At 42.6% G+C, this 22,758-nt stretch overlaps 1 protein-coding gene across 1 annotated transcript in view; it reads left to right on the forward strand.

Annotated features, from left to right (window-relative positions):
- Nucleotides 1-22,758, forward strand: part of LOC138681613 (pecanex-like protein 2) — a 1,209,413-nt gene that overhangs the window by 491,933 nt on the left and 694,722 nt on the right. The window contains exon 12 of the mRNA XM_069769269.1: nucleotides 17,745-17,916. Within this exon, the coding sequence (XP_069625370.1) occupies nucleotides 17,745-17,916 (172 nt within the window). The remainder of the gene's footprint in view (nucleotides 1-17,744; nucleotides 17,917-22,758) is intronic.

Below are 22,758 nucleotides of genomic sequence, written 5' to 3' on the forward strand. Positions count from 1 at the left end.
CTCAGGCCCAGTATATAAAACAACACAATGTAAGTGGCAGAATGTGGCTAGAAGATATATGAAAAAATTCAAGGACTGTAGTACAGTTTCAATCTCCCTACAATGATCTCAGGACAAGGATGGCAGCAATAAAAAGGACTGCTGTACACAAAAAATGTGGAGAAATAAACAAGATAACTGTGCAGAAAGGAGCAACAGGATTTTTGCCTTTAAAAAAGCAGTTGGTTTGCACAGCAGCGTGCAAACAGCAATGCAGCTATCAGGGAGCCTTGTAAGGCAGCCTAATAAGATACAGAGCTGATGCACAAAAATATAGCCTCCACTGTCCCTGCAAACAAATGGTGATGTTGGACAGTGGAAATCGCTACAGCACAAGCAGTTTCGGGGGTTAATCTTCCCTCCCTAGCTATATCCCTTCTTTTGATGAAGCTGCGGCAACCTCTCCATATGCTAACATCGGCAGAAGTAAGATGGCGGTCGGCGTGCACACCCCTTTATAGCCCCTGTGACGCCGCATAAAGCAAGCCAATCACTGTCATGCCCTTATTTAAGATGGTGGGGACCGAGACCTATGTCATCACGCTGCCCACACTCTGCGTCCTCCTTCATTTGCTGAAAAATGGCGCTGAAAGCATCATACGAAACGCGACTTTGGCGCGAAGATCGCCGGCCTCATGGCCGATCCCACACTAGTATCTATCGGGACGGGTTTCATGAAACCCGACTTTGCCGAAAGTAGGCGATTTTTGAATTTGTCCGATCCGTTTCGCTCAACCCTAGGTGTCTATGATCCCCATAATTTTTTTTTATTTTTAGTTTGTCAGCCCATGAACTTAGTGTATGGGCATTACAAGTCTAGGAGACCTGCTCCTTTGTAATGGGACAGTTTTTTTTCTGAGGCCCTCCTCCATGTTTCTTCCAAGGGGGGATTGGGGTGCGTGCAAATTTGGGTCAAGGCGGCCTTTGCCTTCAATGCATAGGAAAACAGTATGGCAGTACCAACTGATGAATTTGAAGTGGGTTTTCCTGTGGCCATCGAGTACCTGGGTTTAAAGGCTTATTGGGGTGCATGCGACTTGGTAGCAGGGCAGGCCTTGCAGTCAATACATAAGAAAACAGTATGGGAGTACAACATTAAAATAGTGAAGTGGGTTTTCCTGTGGCCATCCATTACCTGGGCTCAAAGAATTCTTGGGGTACATATGACTTGATAGCAGGGCAGGCCTTGCATTCAATGCAACATTTTTTCAAGAAGCCCTCCTGTACCTCTTGTGAAAGGGGTATTGGGGTGCATCGTAAATCTTGGCAGCCAAGCTACTCATTCTATAGGCAATAACAACATAGGAGATCCACTGTTTAATAATGGCCCTTTAAGAATATTAATGCCGCCTGATGCCCCTCTAAAAATAGGCTTTGTGACTTTGAGTCCCTCCTTCATAAATAAAACAAGATGTGTCTCCTTATGTGTTACACACCACATGGCCAGCTAGGGTTGTTAAATGTTACAATGACATTTCCCAGTGAATGCATTTGTATTGGTTGAAAGCAATGTTAAAGTTGAAAAACGCATAAAAAATGCTGTGTGTGAACAAAGCCCAAGTGGTGAAGGAACATTTTGGTCTCGGGTTAATTATGTATATTATGCCTTATATACAAGTCTTTATCCTGGAAAGGATGTACCTTAACATATTTCCCAGCAACATCCATTTTGTATGTTTTTTGGTGCACCTGTAAAAATGGCGTGAAATTCTGGCAACATTGCTTATAGCTGTGACCTAGGAATCAGAAATGCTTCCAGGGGCGATCCCCATGATGTTCCTGTGTCATTTGAGCAGTGTTTCCATCATTTTCAGACGTTTTTAGACCTTAAAAGGATCCCTGGTAGAGATCACGGCAAAAATGCTTGGGTTTCCCTTAGACTTACATTAGGCTCGGTGCTCGGGTCGAGTACCCGAGTCAGGGTCGGCTACAGGTTTTTGAGGGCCCCGGTCGAAAGAGTCTCGGTGGGCCCCTTTAACACATAACACGATTCATGATGCACAGATGCAGCAGAGAAATATAGGTATAGTACAATGCCAGATTTCACTTCTTACATTAGGTAAAATTGTAAAAGGCCAAATTAGCCAAGCAAAAATAAAGGGGTGCAACAGTGAAGGAAGTGCCCTATAACCAACAAACAGAAAAAGTGGGGGGGAGGGGGGGTGGTGTTAAAAAGGTACTACTGGACTCACAGATCCTTAATAGTAATCTGACCTGATAGCAAAATGACTATAGCTGCCCATTGGATATGTCCTCCACGTGCCCAAGTAAGTCACAATAACATGTATGGGTATAACATATTTTTCTTATAAACACCACTAATTTGTACCATATAAATGAGATCACGTATATACTATTCATCCTATGGGCAACTATAGTGATTTTGCTATCAGGTCAGATTAATATTGGGAAAGGAAGAACAGAGAAAGGAGAAAGAAAGAACAGAGAGAGAAAGAAAGTGGTGCAACAGTGAAGGAAGTGCCCTATAACCAACAAACAGAAAAAGGGGGGGGGGGGTTGTTAAAAAGGTACTACTGGCTTCTCAGATCCTTAATAGTGATCTAACCTGATAGCAAAAATGAGAAAGAACAGAGAGCGAAAGAAAGAACAGAGAGAGAGAAAAGAAGAACAGAGAGAAAGAAAGAAGGGAAAGAAAAAGAACAGAGAGCGAAAGAAAGAACAGAGAGAGAGAGTAAGAGGGGAAAGAAAGAAAGAAAGAACAGAGAAAGAAAGAAACAAAGGGAAAAAAAAGAAAGAACAGAGAGAGAGAAAGAAAGAGAGGGGAGAGAAAGAACAGAGAAAGAAAGAGGGGAAAAAAAGAAAGAACAGAGAGAAAAAGAAAGAGAAAGAAAAAGAACAGAGAGAGATAGTAAGAGGGGAAAGAAAGAAAGAAAAAAAGAATAGAGAGAGAGAAAGAAAGAAAGACAGAAAGAAAGAAAAAGAAAGAACAGAGAAAGAAAAAAGGGAAGAAAGAACAGAGAAAGAAAGAAAGAAGAGAGAAAGAAAGAGGGGAAAGAAAGAAAGAACAGAGAGAAAGAAAGAAAGGGGAAAGAAAGAACAGAGAAAGAAACAACAGAGAGAAGAAAGAAAAAGAACAGAGAGAGAAAAAGGAAAGGAGAGATAGAAAGAACAGAAAGAAAGAACGAACAGAGAGATAGTAATAGGGGAAAGAAAGAACAGAGAGAAAAAAAGAAAGAAAGAAAGAAAAAGAAAGAAGGGAAGAAAAAACAGAATGAAAGAAAGAGGGGAAAGAAAGAACAGAGAGAGAAAGAAAGCGGGGAAAGAAAGTAAGAACAGAGAGATGAAAGAAAAAAAGAAAGGAGAGAGAACATAGAAAGAAAGAATAAAGATAGAAAGAGAGACTAGAGATAGAAAGAAAGAACAGAGATAGAAAGAAAGAACAGAGAAAGAACAGAGAGAGAAGAAAGAACAAAGAGAAAAACAAAGAAAGATTAGAGAGTTAAAGAAAGAACATAGAGAGAAAAAGAAAGAAAGATTCTATAAAGATACTATAGCAGCCCGGCTCCCATTGTAATGCCCACCTGAGCCTCCCGATTCAGGACATATCATGATCTGCTCACATCCCCGATTCCAAGGTGATCCCGCTGTCCACGCTGAAGTGCCTCCATGGTTCCGTCACAATCTCCTCCCGAAATTACTTCATTTCTGGTCAGCTTCCAGCACATCACTTCCAGTGGAACGTCACATGTGAGTTTTAAAGTGCTCCTCGGGGCTCCGCCGTGTACTCCTGTGTCCGTGGGAAAAGTAAGCTCCCGACCGGGACAGCGGGCCAGACTCTCAAAATCGGGACTGTCCTGCTGGATCCAGTATGAAATTTACTCCCCTCCATACACTGACTTTGTACACGCACGGCTCCGCACACCTCATACACACACGGTTCTGCTATGCATGCCTCATACACAGACGGCTCCGCCCGTACACCTTGTGCACACACACGGCTCCGCTCCGTACACCTCGTACACACAGAGCTCCGCCCCATACACCTCGTACACACGCGGCTCCACTCCATACACCTCGCACACATGGCTCCTCTCAGTACACACATGGCTCAACCCCGTAAACCTCGTGCACATGCGGCTCCGCTCTGTACACCTCATACACACACGGCTCCACTCCGTACACCTCGTACACACACGGCTCCGCTCCGTACACCTTGTACATACACGGCTCTATTACATCCACCCCGCAAACCCCAAACATAAACTTACCCTCATCCAGCGCCATGACAACCAGCACAGCAGAGTCCTGCAATACACTAAGGCCACTGATCATGTGACCTCTGACTCCTCCCCTCCTGTGACCTCATCACAGGTCCTGTGTGCACAGAAGGGCCTTATATGAGCAGCCCGAGCAGATGCATGAGAGGAGTGACTTCAGCTTCAGGACCTGTGCTGATTTTACGATCACGTGACCGGTTACATGAGGCGGGGAGGGCTGGATGAGGGGATTTGGGACGGTTGGGAGTGGACTCGGAGCCCTGTATAATAGAGTAGTAACTGAACCTGCATCTCCAATGCAAATTCAGTTACTACATCGGTAGAATCTGCCACCCCCTCTCTTCAGTGATGACAGTGCCACCTGAGGCACAATACTGCTCAACTTGCCACATGGTAGGTGCACCCCTGAGTGGGCCCCCCCATCTTGCCAGGGCCCCGGCACTTGCCCGGGTGCTGATGCCAGCCCTGACCCATGTTTTCCAATTTGCTTGACCCGAGCAAGGAGCACCCGAGCATTTTATTGCTCGCCCATCACTCCTCACCACCACACCAAACTTATCTGGAAAAAGGTGGACGTACATGCATTTATGATGCTTCTGGTCTGCTCCACTGCCATCCCGTTACGAGCTCCCCACCACACAGCTCTGGGGACCGTCTCTGTCCAAGCTAGTATGAGTTTGGGGAAAAAACTAGGAAACCGTTCCATGTCGGGCCTCATCATAGTTAACAGTTCGGCAACTTTTTAGGAACACAGATCATTACTGCCAGCATGTAATACAAGTATTACTGGTCCTGAAATATCTCTCCCAATGTCAACTTCTTCTTGCAGCACCTGAGGCCATTTCAGACCCCTAATACTTCTCCAATTTACATCCATACCCTGAAAACCCATATTTCTTCTGCCAGGGCAACATTCTTCCCTCTGAGCCGCCCAGAAAATGTCAGAGTGGCCTAGAAGCCACACCGTAGGCCTGGAGGGACCTAAAACAACCAAAAAGAGAAAATTAAATTACATTAGTAAATCCGGTCTAATATACCTGGCATAGCAAGCGGAACCCCACCATCCTATCATTTGAACCTCTGGCTCTGGCAAACCCACCTTTGCGGCCTCAGTAGCGAACCCTATTCAAAAAAAATGCATCCCATATTCCCCTGGTTGCCATCTGGAAGCCTGTAGGCACTTGTGAAAAATTTACTGAAATTGAAACTTAGTTAACAGGGACCCATCCGCATGCGCTATAAAAAATTTTCCACCATATCTGCAATCCAAATAATTTGAAACCATCTTGACAGGGCATACTGTGCTTAAAACTGGGTTTAACCCCTTTACCCCCAAGGGTGGTTTGCACGTTAATGACCGGGCCAATTTTTTCAATTCTGACCACTGTCCCTTTATGAGGTTATAACTCTGAAACGCTTCAACGGATCCCAGTGATTCTGACATTATTTTCTCGGGACATATTGTACTTCATGACAATGGTAAAAATTCTTTGATAGTACCTGCGTTTATTTGTGAAAAAAATGGAAATCTGGCGAAAATTATGAAAATTTCGCAATGTTCCAACTTTGAATTTTTATGCAATTAAATCACAGAGATATGTCACACAAAATACTTAATAAGTAACATTTCCCACATGTCTACTTTACATCAGCACAATTTTGGAACCAAAATTTTTTTTGTTAGGGAGTTATGAGGGTTAAAAGTTGACCAGCAATTTCTCATTTTTACAACACCATTTTTTTTTAGGGACTACATCTCATTTGAAGTCATTTTGAAGGGTCTATATGATAGAAAATACCCAAGTGTGACACCATTCTAAAAACTACACCCCTCAAGGTGCTCAAAACCATATTCAAGAAGTTTATTAACCCTTCTGGTGCTTCACAGGAATTTTTTGAATGTTTAAATAAAAATGATACATACATGCTAGCCACCTTAGGGAGAGACCCAAGTTGGGCTAAATGTAGCGGGACGAAAGAGACCGAAAAGCCCTCTACTTAAAGGAAATACATAGTGGATGCTTTCCTGAAACGGAAAGTACTTGCAAGCAGCATAATACAAAGAATAGCAGGTTTACCCAGAATCCTTTGCAGTAGGCGGAGCTATGCAAAACATCTCTTTCCACCCCTGTCTAATCCACAGCGCTTGGAATCGCCAAGCGTGCAATGCTGCGGATTAGTTTCTAAATTTACACAGCCAACCAATTCCTACCTGTGGACACGTGTTTCGGGCTTTAGGCCCTCATCAGCACAGGGCTGGAATTGGTTGGCTGTATGGAGTGGGGCTCGGTGAGCAAGCGATACATACATGCTAGCCACCTTAGGGAGAGACCCAAGTTGGGCTAAATGTAGCGGGACGAAAGAGACCGAAAAGCCCTCTACTTAAAGGAAATACATAGTGGATGCTTTCCTGAAACGGAAAGTACTTGCAAGCAGCATAATACAAAGAATAGCAGGTTTACCCAGAATCCTTTGCAGTAGGCGGAGCTATGCAAAACATCTCTTTCCACCCCTGTCTAATCCACAGCGCTTGGAATCGCCAAGCGTGCAATGCTGCGGATTAGTTTCTAAATTTACACAGCCAACCAATTCCTACCTGTGGACACGTGTTTCGGGCTTTAGGCCCTCATCAGCACAGGGCTGGAATTGGTTGGCTGTATGGAGTGGGGCTCGGTGAGCAAGCGATACATACATGCTAGCCACCTTAGGGAGAGACCCAAGTTGGGCTAAATGTAGCGGGACGAAAGAGACCGAAAAGCCCTCTACTTAAAGGAAATACATAGTGGATGCTTTCCTGAAACGGAAAGTACTTGCAAGCAGCATAATACAAAGAATAGCAGGTTTACCCAGAATCCTTTGCAGTAGGCGGAGCTATGCAAAGATATTTTGCATAGCTCCGCCTACTGCAAAGGATTCTGGGTAAACCTGCTATTCTTTGTATTATGCTGCTTGCAAGTACTTTCCGTTTCAGGAAAGCATCCACTAAATAAAAATGAACATTTAACTTTTTTTCACAAAAAATTTAATTCAGCTCCAATTTGTTTTATTTTACCAAGGGTAACAGGAGAAAATGGACCCCAAACATTGTTGTACAATTTGTCCTGAGTACGCCGATACCCCACATGTGGGGGTAAACCACTGTTTGCGCATGGCAGAGCTCGGAAGCGAAGGAGTGCCATTTGACTTTTCAATGCAAAATTGACTGGAATTGAGATGGGACGCCATGTTTCGTTTGGAGAGCCCCTGATGTGCCTAAACAGTAGAAACCCCCCAAAAGTGACACCATTTTGGAAAGTAGACCCCCTAAGGAACTCATCTAGATATGTTGTGAGAGCTTTGAACCCCCAAGTGTTTCACTACAGTTTGTAACGCAGATCCGTGAAAATTAAAAAAAAAAAAACTTTCCCCCCAAATTATTTTTTAGCCCCCAGTTTTGTATTTTCCCGAGGGTAAGAGGAGAAATTCGACCCCAAAAGTTGTTGTCCAATTTGTCCTGAGTACGCTGATACCCCATATGCGGGGGGAACCACCGTTTGGGTGCATGGGAGGGCTCGGAAGGGAAGGAGTGCCATTTGGAATGCAGACTTAGATGGAATGGTCTGCATGCGTCACATTGCGTTTGCAGAACCCCTAATGTACCTAAACAGTAGAATCCCCCCACAAGTGACCCCATATTGGAAACTAGACCCCCCAGGGAACTTATGTAGATGTGTTGTGAGAACTTTGAACCCCCAAGTGTTTCACTACAGTTTATAACGCAGAGCCGTGAAAATAAAAAATCTTTTTTTTCCCCACAAAAATAATTTTTTAGCCCCCAGTTTTGTATTTTCCCAAGGGTAACAGGAGAAATTGGACCCCAAAAGTTGTTGTCCTATTTGTCCTGAGTACGCTGATACCCCATATGTTGGGGTAAACCCCTGTTTGGGCACACGGGAGACGGGAGAGCTCGGAAGGGAAGAAGCACTGTTTTACTTTTTCAACGCAGAATTGGCTGGAATTGAGATCGGACGCCATGACGCCATGAGAGCCCCTGATGTGCCTAAACAGTGGAAACCCCCCAATTATAACTGAAACCCTAATCCAAACACACCCCTAACCCTAATCCCAACAGTAACCCTAACCACACCTCTAACCTAGGGTTGAGCGAAACGGGTCGGCCATTTTCAGAAGTCGCCGACTTTTTTCAAAGTCGGGTTTCATGAAACCCGACCCGACCCCTGTGTGGGGTCGGCCATGAAGTCGGCGATCTTCTGAATCTGGTATCGGAATTCCGATCCCGAGTTCCGATATGTTTGCAATATCGGAAATCGGTATCGGAATCCATATTTAAGTGTAAAATAAAGAATTAAAATAAAAAATATTGCTATACTCACCCTCGGACGCGCCCTGGTACTAACCGGGAACCTTCTTTCCTTCGAATCAGCGCTTGCAGGACCTTGCGGTGACGTTGCGGCTTGTGATTGGTCGCGCGACCGCCCATGTGACCGCTCACGCGACCAATCACAAGCCGCGACATCACCGCAAGGTCCTGCAAGCGCTGATTCGAAGGAAGGAAGGTTCCCGATTAGTACCAGGGCGCGTCCGAGGGTGAGTATAGCAATATTTTTTATTTTAATTCTTTATTTGACACTTAAAGATGGATCGCAGGGCCTGGAGGAGAGTTTCCTCTCCTTCAGACCCTGGGACCCATTGGAAACCCAATGCACTGCATTGGGTTTCGAGTTTCGGCCGACCCCGACCCCGACTTTTTTATAGGATCGGCCGATTTCACTTGACCCGACTTTTGAAAAAGTCGGGTTTCGTGAAACCCGACCCGATCCTATAAAAGTAAAAGTCGCTCAACCCTACTCTAACCCTGACACACCCCTAACCCTAATCCCAACCCTATTCCCAACTGTAAATGTAATCTAAACCCTAACTGTAACTTTAGCCCCAACCCTAACTTTAGCCCCAACCCAAACTGTAGCCCTAACCAAAACCCTAGCCCTAGCCCTAACCCTAACCCTAGCCCTAACCCTAAGGCTTGGTTCATATTGCGTTAATGTGACCGCGCTAACGGACAGCGTTGCACGGCGAAATTAACGCCGTGCAACGCGTCCGTTAGCGCGCCCATTAACAGCAATGGGGATGCGCATCACTAGCGCGTGCCATTTTCGCGTTTAACGTGACCCCATAAAACAACATTGCGTTAGCGCAATCTGCTAGCGCTAGGCGCTAAACGGATTGCACTAATGCAATATGAACCTAGCCTAACCCTAACCCTATCCCTAGACCTAACCCTAACCCTAGCCCTAACCCTAGCCCTAACCCTAGCCCTAACGCTAGCCCTAACCCTAACCCTAGCCCTAACCGTAACCCTAGCCCTAACCCTAGCCCTAGCCCTAGCCCTAATGGAAGAATGGAAATAAATACATTTTTTAAGTTTTTTAATTTTTCCCTAACTAAGGGGGTGATGAAGGGGGGGGTTGATTTACTTTTATAGCGGGTTTTTTAGCGTATTTGTATGATTGGCAGCCGTCACACACTGAAAGACGCTTTTTATTGCAAAAAATATTTTTTGCGTTACCACATTTTGAGAGCTATAATTTTTCCATATTTTGGTCCACAGAGTCATGTGAGGTCTTTTTTTTTTGCGGGACGAGTTGATGTTTTTATTGGTAACATTTTCGGGCAAGTGACATTTTTTAATCGCTTTTTATTCCGATTATTGTGAGGCAGAATGACCAAAAACCAGCTATTCATGAATTTCTTTTGGGGGAGGCGTTTATACCGTTCCGCGTTTGGTTAAATTGATAAAGCAGTTTTATTCTTCGGGTCAGTACGATTACAGCGATATATCATTTATATAATTTTTTTTATGTTTTGGCGCTTTTATACGATAAAAACTTTTATAGAAAAAATTATTATTTTTGCATCGCTTTATTCTCAGGACTATAACTTTTTTATTTTTTTGCTGATGATGCTGTATGGCAGCTCGTTTTTTGCGGGACAAGATGACGTTTTCAGCGGTACCATGTTTATTTATATCTGTCTTTTTGATCGCATGTTATTCCACTTTTTGTTCGGTGGTATGATAATAAAGCAATGTTTTTTGCCTCGTTTTTTTTTTTTTTCTTACGGTGTTTACTGAAGGGGTTAACTAGTGGGCCAGTTTTATAGGTCGGGCCGTTACGGACGCGGCGATACTACATATGTGTACTTTTATTGTTTTTTTTTATTTAAAGAAATGTATTTGTGGGAATAATATATATTTTTTTCTTTATTTAGGAATATTTTTTTTCTATTTTTTTTTAACACATTTGGAAATTTTTTTTTAACTTTTTTACTTTTCCCCAGGGGGGGACATCACAGATCAATGATCTGACAGTTTGCGCAGCACTCTGTCAGATCACTGATCTTACTTACAGGGCTGCAGGCTTCACAGTGCCTGCTCTGAGCAGGCTCGGTGAAGCCACCTCCCTCCCTGCAGGACCCGGATGCTGTGGCCATCTTGGATCCAGGCCTGGAGCAGGGAGGGAGGTGAGCAGGCCCTCGCAGCAACGCGATCACATCGCGTTGCTGGAGGGGGCTCAGGGAAGCCCACAGGGAGCCCCCTCCCTGCATGCGATGCTTCCCTGCACCGCCGGCACATCGCGATCATGTTTGATCGCGGTGTGCCAGGGGTTAATGTGCCGGGAGCAGTCCGTGACCGCTCCTGGCACATAGTGCCGGATGTCAGGTGCGATAGGCAGCTGACACCCGGCCGCGATCGGCCGCGCTCCCCCCGTGAGCGTCGCCGATCGCGCTGGACGTACTATCCCGTCAGTGGTCATAGGGGCCCACCCCACCTCGACGGGATAGTACGTCCGATGTCAGAAAGGGGTTAAAGGGATCCAAGTGCCCCTGCCTGAAGGGTTTGTTTTTGATTTGCAAATACAGAGATGTATCGCATCCTCTACGACAACCTTGTCTTCAAATAAATAATTAGCTCCTCTTCTGGCATGTTCTTTGATTTAGGGACTAATTCGCTAATGAGGCACCAAAGTACAGGTTTGCATATGCAGCGTAAAAAAGGGCAGATTCAAATTGAGAAGAGCAACTAAATGGAGTAAAGAACATCAAAAAGAGTATACAGAAGTAACAAGCCATAAAATTGCATAATTTTTATTGAAACAAAATATTAAAAACATTCTGAATATTAAAATGTAGTCGATTGTACAAAAGTGGGGATATACATATGCAAAAGGAAGCCACCAAGAAAAAGGTAATGAATTACTTAATAGGGATTATTCTTTATCATGAGCAAAGAGGTATATAGGGTCTTTTATGCAAACAATAAATAAATAATAAAAGGGGCCAAATGTAAGACCTCCTAATTAGACAAATTTCTAGGCTCAATAAGAGAAAGAATAAATGGTATGTACCAAAATGCCTTTACAAAAAGCTATGGTAAGACATGTTTACCTAATAGTGCATACATGCATAAATAAGTGCCATAGAGTATAGTAAGAAGGTTCTTATTGGGCAGGTTTGTAAACTTTTGCCTTTAAGAAATTAAATGACTACAAAACAGTGCATATAAGTGAAACCAAGTGGATTACTGGCATGTAAGGAGTCAATATAGCATAATGTTCAAAGCATTAAGATATGGGTTAAGTGTATTTAGGAAACATTTTAAGGCATTACCTTTAGCAGGTGGCAGCATCCCGATGCCATATTTCGCGTATAGCTTCGTTTTAGGGGAAGTGCGTGTCTATTATAATGTGCTGGCTGCTTATATAGTGTGTGTTCTAATAATTAGTGGTGGCGGTTTTGTCACGTTGCTTCTGCCCGCATACCTGCATGACATGGCCGTGAGCCAGCGTCAGATGATGCCCGACCACTCCTGAGCCTGGCACCAGTCAAGACGCGTCTCCACGGCAATGCCAGAACAGGAAGGGAGTGGAAGTGCAGATAGCGGGTGGTGAGATTAAGAGGGTTGGATGTAAAGCTGCATGCTAAAAGATAGAAGAATGCATACGCCATGGAGTGTACTAATGGAAAAAAAATAGGAAATAAAAAAATAAATGTAGAAAGTGAGAAAGTGTGAAATCATTTAAGGAGTAAGGGATATCCGTAAATATATTGAATTCTATATTAAATGAAGTGATGCAAAAAGAAGAATGTGTATTGGTATAGGTGTAAAAGAAAATTGCCTAATAGACAGCAATAGAAGAATTATCAACAGTGTGAACTTTAAAAGTGCATAGCTAGTTTTTTGAAAAAAAAAGCACTGAATTTACATTGGCATTAATTAATTAGAATTAAAAAAAATAGTAATAATGAATAATGTACAGTAAGTGCATGCTTAAAGTGTAAAGAACATAGTTATTAAAGTGAAATAGTGCTTACATCAATAGTGCCCAAATTTATGAGCTGGCTATATATAATAAAAATAAATACAGTGCTGACATTGTTGAATATCAAAAGTTATAAACATATTATATATACAGAAAAAAGTGTAAGGGACAATATAACCAAGAGAATCGAAGACTGAAAATCTTCTCATGCTTTTAAGAGATGGCCCGGTCAGATACAAGCAAAGTTGTCAGATGTATGGACAGCCACATCAAGACCCACGATGATGACCGTTAGGCTACAGTCAGGAAGTTGACATCAACCGATTCATCAGGTAAAAATGTACACAAACTATAAGGATAAAGATAAAATACCTCAAAAAGCGACCAATAAAAACATACAATAACAATTTACAAAAAAGGGGCAAAACTTAAGACTTCATTAAGGCCGAACGGTTGAATTGAACCCACCCTGAAAATTCATTGGGCCTCTAACTGGGCTAAATTTTTTCTCCAGTCACTCCCCCCTGCCATCAGTATGTACCTTATCAATACCAATGGCTGATAGTAATTTCGCATCACAGTTATGGTATTTAAAGTGCTTGGGTTAGGGTTTTAGAAGTGACATATCATCCACTTCCTGTGCATTCTTCCAAGATGGATATTCTTCCAAGATGAATCTGTTGATGTCAACTCCCTGACTGTAGCCTAACGGTCATCATCGTGGGTCTTGATGTGGCTGTCCATACATCTGACAACTTTGCTTGTATCTGACCGGGCCATCTCTTAAAAGCATGAGAAGATTTTCAGTCTTCGATTCTCTAGGTTATATTGTCCCTTACACTTTTTTCTGTATATATAATATGTTTCTAACTTTTGATATTCAACGAAGTCGGCACTGTATTTATTTTTATTATATATAGCCAGCTCATAAATTTGGGCACTATTTCACTTTAATAACTATGTACCTTACACTTTAAGCATGCACTTTCATTATTCATTATTACTATTTTTTTAATGCTAATTAATTAATGCCAATGTAAATTCAGTGCTCTTTTTTCAAAAAACTAGCTATGCACTTTTAAAGTTCACACTGTTGATAATTCTTCTACTGCTGTCTATTAGGCAATTTTCTTTTACACCTATACTAATACACATTCTTTTTGCATCACTTCATTTAATATAGAATTCGATATATTTACGGATATCCCTTACTCCTTAGATGTTTTCACGCTTTCTCACTTTCTACATTTATTTTTTTATTTCTTATTTTTTTCCCTTAGTATACTCCCCGGCGTATGCATTCTTCTATCTTTCAGCATGCAGCTAAACATCCAGCCCCTCTTAATCTCACCACCTGCGGTGTGCGCTTCCACTCGCTTCCTGTTCTGGCGATGCCGTGGAGATGCGTCTTGACTGGTACCAGGTTCACCCCTCCTCTGACGCGTCGAGCGGGGAGGAGTCGTCGGGCATCACATGACGCTGGCTCACGGCCACGTCATGCAGGTCTGCGGGTGGAAGCGCCGTGACAAAACCGCCATCACTAATTATTAGAACACACTCTATATAAGCAGCCAGCACATTACAATAGATAGGCACTTCCCCTGAGATGAAGCTATAAGCGAAACATGGCATCGGGTGCTGCCACCTGCTAAATGTAATGCCTTAAAATGTTTCCTAAATACACTTAACCCATATCTCAATGCTTTGAACATTACGCTATATTGACCCCTTACATGCCAGTAATCCACTTGGTTTCACTTATATGCACTGTTTTGTAGTCATTTAATTTCTTAAAGGCAAAAGTTTACAAACCTGCCCAATAAGAACTTTATTATTATACTCTATGGCACTTATTTATGCATGTATGCACTATTAGTTAAACATGTCTTACCATAGCTTTTTGTAAAGGCATTTTGGTACATACCATCTATTCTTTCACTTATTGAGCCTAGAAATTTGTCTAGTTAGGAGGTCTTACATTTGGCCCCTTTTATTATTTATTGATTGTTTGCACAAAAGACCCTATATACACCTATTTTGCTCATGATAAGGAATAATCCCTATTAAGTCATTCATTGCCTTTTTCTTGGTGGCTTCCTTTTGCATATGTATATCACCACTTTTGTACAATCGGCTACATTTTAATATTTAGAATGTTTTTAATATTTTGTTTCAATAACAATTATGTAATTTTTATGGCTTGTTACTTCTGTATACTCTTTTTGACGTTCTTTTGTAATATTGGAAGTTTGGCCATTGATCTAGACAGGTTTTTCTTTGATGTAAATGGGGTAAACGCAATAATCTTATGTAATAAGGAAATAGAAATGTGACGTCTACTTTCTTTACTGGGTTGCAATCTTTTCCACCCTTTTAAGGCTTGCCTGACTATAAACTTCGTAACGTCTGGCCAACCTAACAATTGAAACTAAAAGGACAAGCCAGATAATCATTGTTGGGCTGAAAAGCCCGAAATCCCGGAAGTCAAAAGTAGCATCAAAATTTCAATTGTCACATCAAATCTGGCCAGACAGCAAGAGTGAACTGGTCTTCTTTTGACCAAATGCCACCACTTTTCCCAAGAGTTACAATATGACTGCCAAGTAAAGGAAGCTACTGAAGAATGGACCAACAGCATCAACTGTTGGCCACTATGTCCCATAGGGAAGAGGGGCAAAGCAAACCTTCCAGGTGGGCACTGGGGAGGAGCTCTCTGAAAACCTGCCACTTAAAAAGTGACAAAGCATTAGCAATTCCATTTTCCACTCCTGGTACATGGCGTGCCCTGAACCAAATTCTAAAATGTGAACCTCAACAAATAAGGACTAAATGATGAAGTAGGCCAAGTAATGGGGGGGAATATAAAGTCAAGTGATTTATACAATGAACCACACTGAAGTTGTCACAACAAAAACATACTTTTTTGTTGGCAAATTTGGGCACCCCATATTTCTACAGCTGCTACAATGGGAAAATGTTCTAATAAATTAAGGTTTTTGCAAAACCCTTGTGATCTCCACGAATCCACACCACTGATCTCCGAAAATGGTACCGAAACCGGACAACCCTGCCGTTTCCAAAAATAACTTTAGCTCCTGGCTTGAAGCTTTGGAGGACATGAAACAAGTGCGACCGTTAAATGAAATACAACATTTTTTCCACACCTTCAAATCAGACGGCAAAGAGAGGCCCGGCGTCTGCGCACTGCAGTACCTCAACAGGGCAGATAAAGTACGCATGCGGAGGAGTCGGGGCAGGAATACAAGAAGAGGATGTCATCGTATGAAGATAGGAGGTGCCGGACCTGGACCGCGACGCCCATCGGACCCGAGCCGCAGCGGGACCGCCCCTGGGTGAGTATAATATAACCTGTTTTTCTTACTTTTCATGTTACATCATTGGCTTATCTACAGCATTACAGAATGCTGTAGATAAGCCTCTGATGCCGGAGGCCTTAGCTCATATATGATTTTTGGGGTGACAGATTCCCTTTAACCCCTTTCTGACCTCGGACGGGATTGTACGTCCGAGGTCAGAACCCCCGCTTTGATGCGGGCTCCGGCGGTGAGCCCGCATCAAAGCCAGGACATGTCAGCTGTTTTGAACAGCTGACATGTGCCCGCAATAATGGCGGGTGAAATCGTGATTCACCCGCCGCTATAAACTAGTTAAATGCCTCTATCAAACTCTGACAGCGGCATTTAACTGCGCTTCTGGCCGGGCGGCTGGAAATGAGCGCATCGCTGACCTCCGTCACATAATCGGGGGTCAGCGATGCTTCTGTATAGTAACCATAGATGTCCTTGAGACCTCTATGGTTACTGATCCCCGGTAGCTGTGAGCGCCACCCTGTGGACGGCGCTCATAGCACACCTGCATTTCTGCATAGCAGCGATCTAATGATCGCTGCTATGTAGCAGAGCCGATCACGTTGTGCCTGCTTCTAGCCTCCCATGAAGGCTATTGAAGCATGGCAAAAGTAAAAAAAAAGTTAAAAAAAATGTGAAAAAAATAAAAAAAATATAAAAGTTTAAATCACCCCCCTTTCGCCCCATTCAAAATAAATCAATAAAATAAAAATCAAACTTACACATATTTGGTATCGCCGCATTCAGAATCGCCCGATCTATCAATAAAAAAAGCATTAACCTGATCGCTAAACAGCGTAGCGAGAAAAAATCTGAAACGCCAGAATTACGTTTTTTAGTCGCCTCGACATTGCATTAAAATGCAATAACGGGCGATCAAAAGAACGTATCTGCAGCGAAATGGTATAATTTAAAATGCCAGCTCAGCACGCAAAAAATAAACCCTCAACCGACCCCAGATCAGGAAAAATGGAGACGCTATGGGTATCGGAAAATGGCGCAAATTTTTTTTTTTAGCAAAGTTTGGAATTTTTTTTCGCCACTTAGATAAAAAATAACCTAGTCATGTTAGATGACTATGAACTCGTAATGACCTGTATAATCATAATGGCAGGTCAGTTTTAGCATTTAGTGAACCTAGCAAAAAGCCAAACAAAAAACCTGTGTGGGACTGCACTTTTTTTGCAATTTCACCGCACTTGGAATTTTTTTCCCGTTTTCTAGTACACGACATGCTAGAACCAATGACGTTGTTCAAAAGTACAACTTGTTTTTCAAAAAATAAGCCCTCACATGGCCATATTGATGGAAAAATAAAAAAGTTATGGCTCTGGAAAGGAGGGAGCGTAAAACGAACACGGAAAAACGGAAAATCCCAAGGTCATGAAGGGGTTAAGAAGTGCCGTGCCATCCATAATTGATCAATGTATAAGATTTCATTGTTTATCCTGGAATGGCTATTAACTCTATTGCTCTCATATGTATTTGTATTTATGTATATATATATAACCTCTACTTTGCTTCATGTTGCCTTCCAGGGATTTATTTATTATATCAGTAATGTATTAATTTCTCTGTCCAGGCTGCCTCCAATTTTACATCTATAATACTTTTTTTAAAAATGAAATAACAAAGGTAACTTTATGTTTTATGTTTTACTAACTTTTAGTCCTGCATCATTTTTTTTGTTAATTGCTATTCTTTAGATTATGTTACTGTGATAACCTGCATTCAATAGTGGACATTTTTTTTAATGTTTCATTTATTTTTATTTTTACCAGGGCTATAATCAAATAATAACATACAGCAGACCAGTTTATTTTTGTATTTTATGTGGACTTATTCTGCTGCTGGATGCTGGAGCTAAACTCACTGAGATGCAGTTTCCTACAATGTATGGATTTCAATTTTTCTGTCCAGATGTTCTTAAAACAATAAGAGATCAACTTATTGGTAAGTCTGTTTTGATGTACATGCCAAAGGATCAAATACATACCTTCACACACATTTATTGTTCATTTGTTTCCTAAATACGATGTTGATCAGTGGTAATCTTTATTAACCCTTTCCCTGCCAATGATGTATTGAATCTGTTTTCTTGCACCAGTGGCAAACCCCCCCCCAAACATTCAGTTTTGCAACCCCTCCCATACATAGCTTAAGCAATTTGAGTAGTCATGTGACCGCTCATATGCAGTTTGCATACTTACAGCCACAAGTCAGCTAGCTGCTTTTCCTAATTCTCTTACTGTTCATGGATTTTGCACGCTACAGTGCTTAAAGTGACAGTACACTAAACCTGTGTATACAGTGCCTTGCGAAAGTATTTGGCCTCGTGGAACTTTTCAACCTGTTCCCACATATCATGCTTCAAACATAAAGATACCAAATGTACATTTTTAGTGAAGAATCAACAACAAGTGGAACACAATTGTGAAGTTGAACAAAATTTATTGGTTATTTTAAATTTTTGTGGAAATTCAAAAACTGAAAAGTGGTGCGTGCAATATTATTCGGCCCCTTTACTTTCAGTGCAGCAAACTCACTCCAGAAGTTCATTGTGGATCTCTGAATGATCCAATGTTGCCTTATTGCCTAATGATGATAAATATAATCCTCCTGTGTGTAATCAAGTCTCCGTATAAATGCACATGCTCTGTGATAGTCTCAGGGTTCTGTTTGAAGCACAGAGAGCATCATGAAGGCCAAGGAACACAACAGGCAGGTCCATAATACTGTTGTGGAGAAGTTTAAAGCCGGATTTGGATACAAAACGATTTCCAAAACTTTAAGCATCCCAGGGAGCACTGTGCAAGCGATCATATTGAAATGGAAGGAGTATCATACCACTGCAAATCTACCAAGACCCGGCCGTCCCTCTAAACTTTCATCTCAAACAAGGAGAAGACTGATCAGAGATGCAACCAAGAGGTCCATGATCACTCTGGATGAACTGCAAGAGATCTACAGCTGACACAAACCTGGCCTTTATGGAAGAGCGGCAAGAAGAAAGCCATTTCTCAAAAATATCCATAAAAAGTGTCGTTTAAAGTTTGCAACAAGCCACCTGGGAGACACCAAACATGTGGAAGAAGGTGCTCTGGTCAGATGAAACCAAAATCGAACTTTTTGGCAACGATGCCAAATGATAGTTTGGTATAAAAGCAACACGGCTCATCACCCTGAACACACCATCCCCACTGTCAAACATTGTGGTGGCAGCATCATGGTTTGGGCCTGCTTTTCTTCAGCAGGGACAGGGAAATTGGTTAAAATTGATGGGAAGATGGATGGAGCCAAATACAGGACCATTCTTGAAGAAAACCTGTTGGAGTCTGAAAAAGATCTGAGACTGGGATGGAGATTTGCCTTCCAACAAGACAATGATCCCAAACATAAAGCAAAATCTACAATGGAATGGTTCACAAATAAATGTATCCAGGTGTTAGAAAGGCCAATTCAAAGTCCAGACTTGAGAATCTGTGGAAAGACCTGAAAACTGCTGTTCACAAACGATCTCCACCAAACCTCACTGAGCTCGAGCTGTTTGCCAAGGAAGAATGGGCAAGAATTTTAGTCTCTCAATGTTTAAAACTGATAGAGACATACCCCAAGCGACTTGCAGCTGTAATCACAGCAAAAGATGGCGCAACAAAGTATTAAGTTAAAGGGGTCGAATAATATTGCACGCCCCACTTTTCAGTTTTTGAATTTCCACAAAAATTTAAAATAACCAATAAATTTCATTCAACTTCACAATTGTGTTCCACTTGTTGTTGATTCTTCACCAAAAATGTACATTTGGTATCTTTATGTTTGAAGCATGATATGTGGGAAAAAGTTGAAAAGTTCCAGGGGGCCGAATACTTTTGCAAGGCACTGTATGTGAATACTGTAGCGTCAGTATGTTAAGACACTCGCTTAACCCCATCTTTTCTGGTATCCAGCTCCGTAATGGTAATGCGCAGCGTAACGATTCTGTTCTGTGTGATGTCACTGCTGTTCAGACTCTCAGGGTCAGTTCACATTCACATGTTCAGTATTTGGTCAGTATTTTACCTCAGTATTTATGAGCCAAAATCAGGAGTGGAACAATCAGAAGAAAAGTGCAATAGAAATACGTCACCACTTCTGTATTTTTCACCCACTTCTGATTTTGGCTTGCAAATACTGATGTAAAATACTGACCAAATAGAGAAAGTACTGTGATCTGTGTGAGCCAGAAGTCTGTTTTACAATGTGAATCTCTGAAGACTCGTTCTGACATTTACATTGTAAGGCCGGTGTTACATTTGCAAATGCAATGCTAGAAACTCGAGCGAGTCTCTGGCCTCAATACCCGGCACTGCCGCCGGCACTTGGGACCGGAGTGTGCGGCTGCATGTATTTATATGCAGCTGAACACTCCAGTCCTAAGTGCTGGCGGCAGTGCAGGGTATTGATGCAAGAGACTCGCGTGAGTTTCTTGCATCACACTCGCAAGTGTGACCCCAGCCTAAGTGTTGATCTTGGGCAAGCTATTTGTCCAAGGCAAATTTAAGAAAACCTGCCATGGGTTTTTATTTTTTAAGTGGACTACAGGATGGTAGTGGGTGGTCCATTTCCTCCCTCGCCACAGGTTCTTTTGTAAAAACCATGTAATAAGGGGTTGGGGTGTGTCAGGGTCAGAGTTATTTTCAGTTTTGGTCTTGCAAGCGGGCAGAGCAGAAGGCTTTGCAGAGCTCAACCTGTCTGAGTCAACACAGAGCCAAGCAGAGACAAAAGGCCTGGCACCCTCAGCGAACTACCGGAGTCCATTGGTTCCTATGCCCATCATAGAGGTACCATTTGAGCAGATTGCAATAGCTATGATAGGCCCCATACATTGGCCAAGCTAAAAGCCCGCAAGCTACTCACCAAGTTTTGTTGCCTTTGGCTGCCAAAGGAGATCCTTACAGATCAGGGGACTCCTTTTTATGTCCAAGGTGACCTGGGAGCTATGTAAGCTGCTCAAGATCAAACAACTATGTACCACTGTGTACCAACCCACTGGTTGGTGGAAAGATTTAATAAGACCCTTAAGTCCATGTTAAAAAAGGTGCTCGCCAAGGAAGGCAGGGATTGAGACATGTTACTGCCATATCTAATGATCGCTATCCGCGAGGTACCACAGGCGTCCACGGGCTTCTCCCCATTTGAGCTTTTGTATGGCATGCACCCAAGGGGACTGCTGGACATAGCCAAGGAGACTTGGTAACAGGATCCCACTCCACATAAGAGTGTTATCAAGCATGTGACAAGCATGCAGGACCAGATTACAGCATTACAGCCCATAGTAAAGGAGCATCTGATGGATGCCCAGGCCGCACAGAGCCGCGGGTATAATAAAAGAGCCATGGTCAGGACCTTTAAAGAAGGGGACTGGGTGTTAGTACTAGTGCCCACCCCAGAGAGTAAGCTCATGGCCAAAGGGGCAATAGCCATAAGAGATACAGGGGAAGTTAGGAGAAGTGAATTATAGAGTGTACCAACCCAGAAAAAGGAAACTCGAGTAACTATACCATGTCAACATGCTAAAAGCCTGGAAGGACCGGGAATGTTTGGTCATGGAGGCGACTCCGGTTGCACCAACGGGGATCACTCTGGCACCGGCATTTAAAAATAAATGATGTTCTCTCCAAACAACAGCTGCGGAAGGCTCGGGATCTGATGCCTCAGAATACGGACGTATTCTCAGAACTGCTTGGGCAGATACAAGTAAAACAACATGATATTGTCACCAAGCCCTGGGTAAGGGTACGGTTGAAACTGTACTGAGTGACAGAAGGCAAGCCATCATGGCCGAAGTGAAGCAAATGCTTCAGTTGGGAGTCATTGAGGAATCTCAGAGTGAGTGGGCTAGCCCCATTGTGCTGATTCCAAAGCCAGATATGTATTTACATATTTGTAATGACTTCAGGAAATTAAATTTGACCTCTATCCAAAGTCCTGGGTGGACTAGCTAATTGAGAGACTGGGGGAGGCCCAGTACTTCACCACTCTCGATCTCACCAAAGGTTACTGGCAGGCCCCGTTAACGGCGTCGGCAAAACAAAAGACCGCTTTAATCACACCAGAGGACCTCTATCAGTATGTTGTCTTGTCCCTTTCCTCAGCAAAAGAAAATAATATTAAGTAAAAATCCACATTTTGCTCAACATAAGCCTTTTGCAAACTACAACCAAGAGAAACGGAGTAGAAACAAGCCACAATATGTGGATAAAAATACAAGTTTTATTGCAAAATTACAATGAAAACAAAAAAGGCAAAATCCATATAGACCCAGCACATTGAAATGGAGGAAACATGAAGGTAGGTGGGAGATAGGTGAAGGGTCAGGATATAAGTGGACCTGGGAAAGCTGAGTGGATAAGTATCTTAAATATACATGGACAATATTACATAAAACTCAATACCACAATGGATAGATTATGTCCATGTGTCAATTCCACCACAAAATGCTTCATCCATAAAGAAGCTTACCCATGAGGAGTCCAGACCACAGCAACCCCCGGCAGCCTCTGATGCACGTTTCGCATATTCAGCTTTATCAAAGGGGAGTAAATATAGCGTCCTATCTCACTGACTCCATATATATATACATAATAAAATAGCGCCAATGATTGCGGTGCATGTGCGCCGGACTCCGGCCAACCACAACGTCACTTCCTCTACCGTCGTCATGTCGCAGTGGGCATCACATCAGGCTGTTGCAGATCCATTTAACAAGGTTACAGACAAGACCTCACAACTATCCACCTTTATTGCTGCTAATTG

Source organism: Ranitomeya imitator, chromosome 5 (assembly GCF_032444005.1).
Source record: "Ranitomeya imitator isolate aRanImi1 chromosome 5, aRanImi1.pri, whole genome shotgun sequence".
Lineage (NCBI taxonomy): Eukaryota > Metazoa > Chordata > Amphibia > Anura > Dendrobatidae > Ranitomeya > Ranitomeya imitator.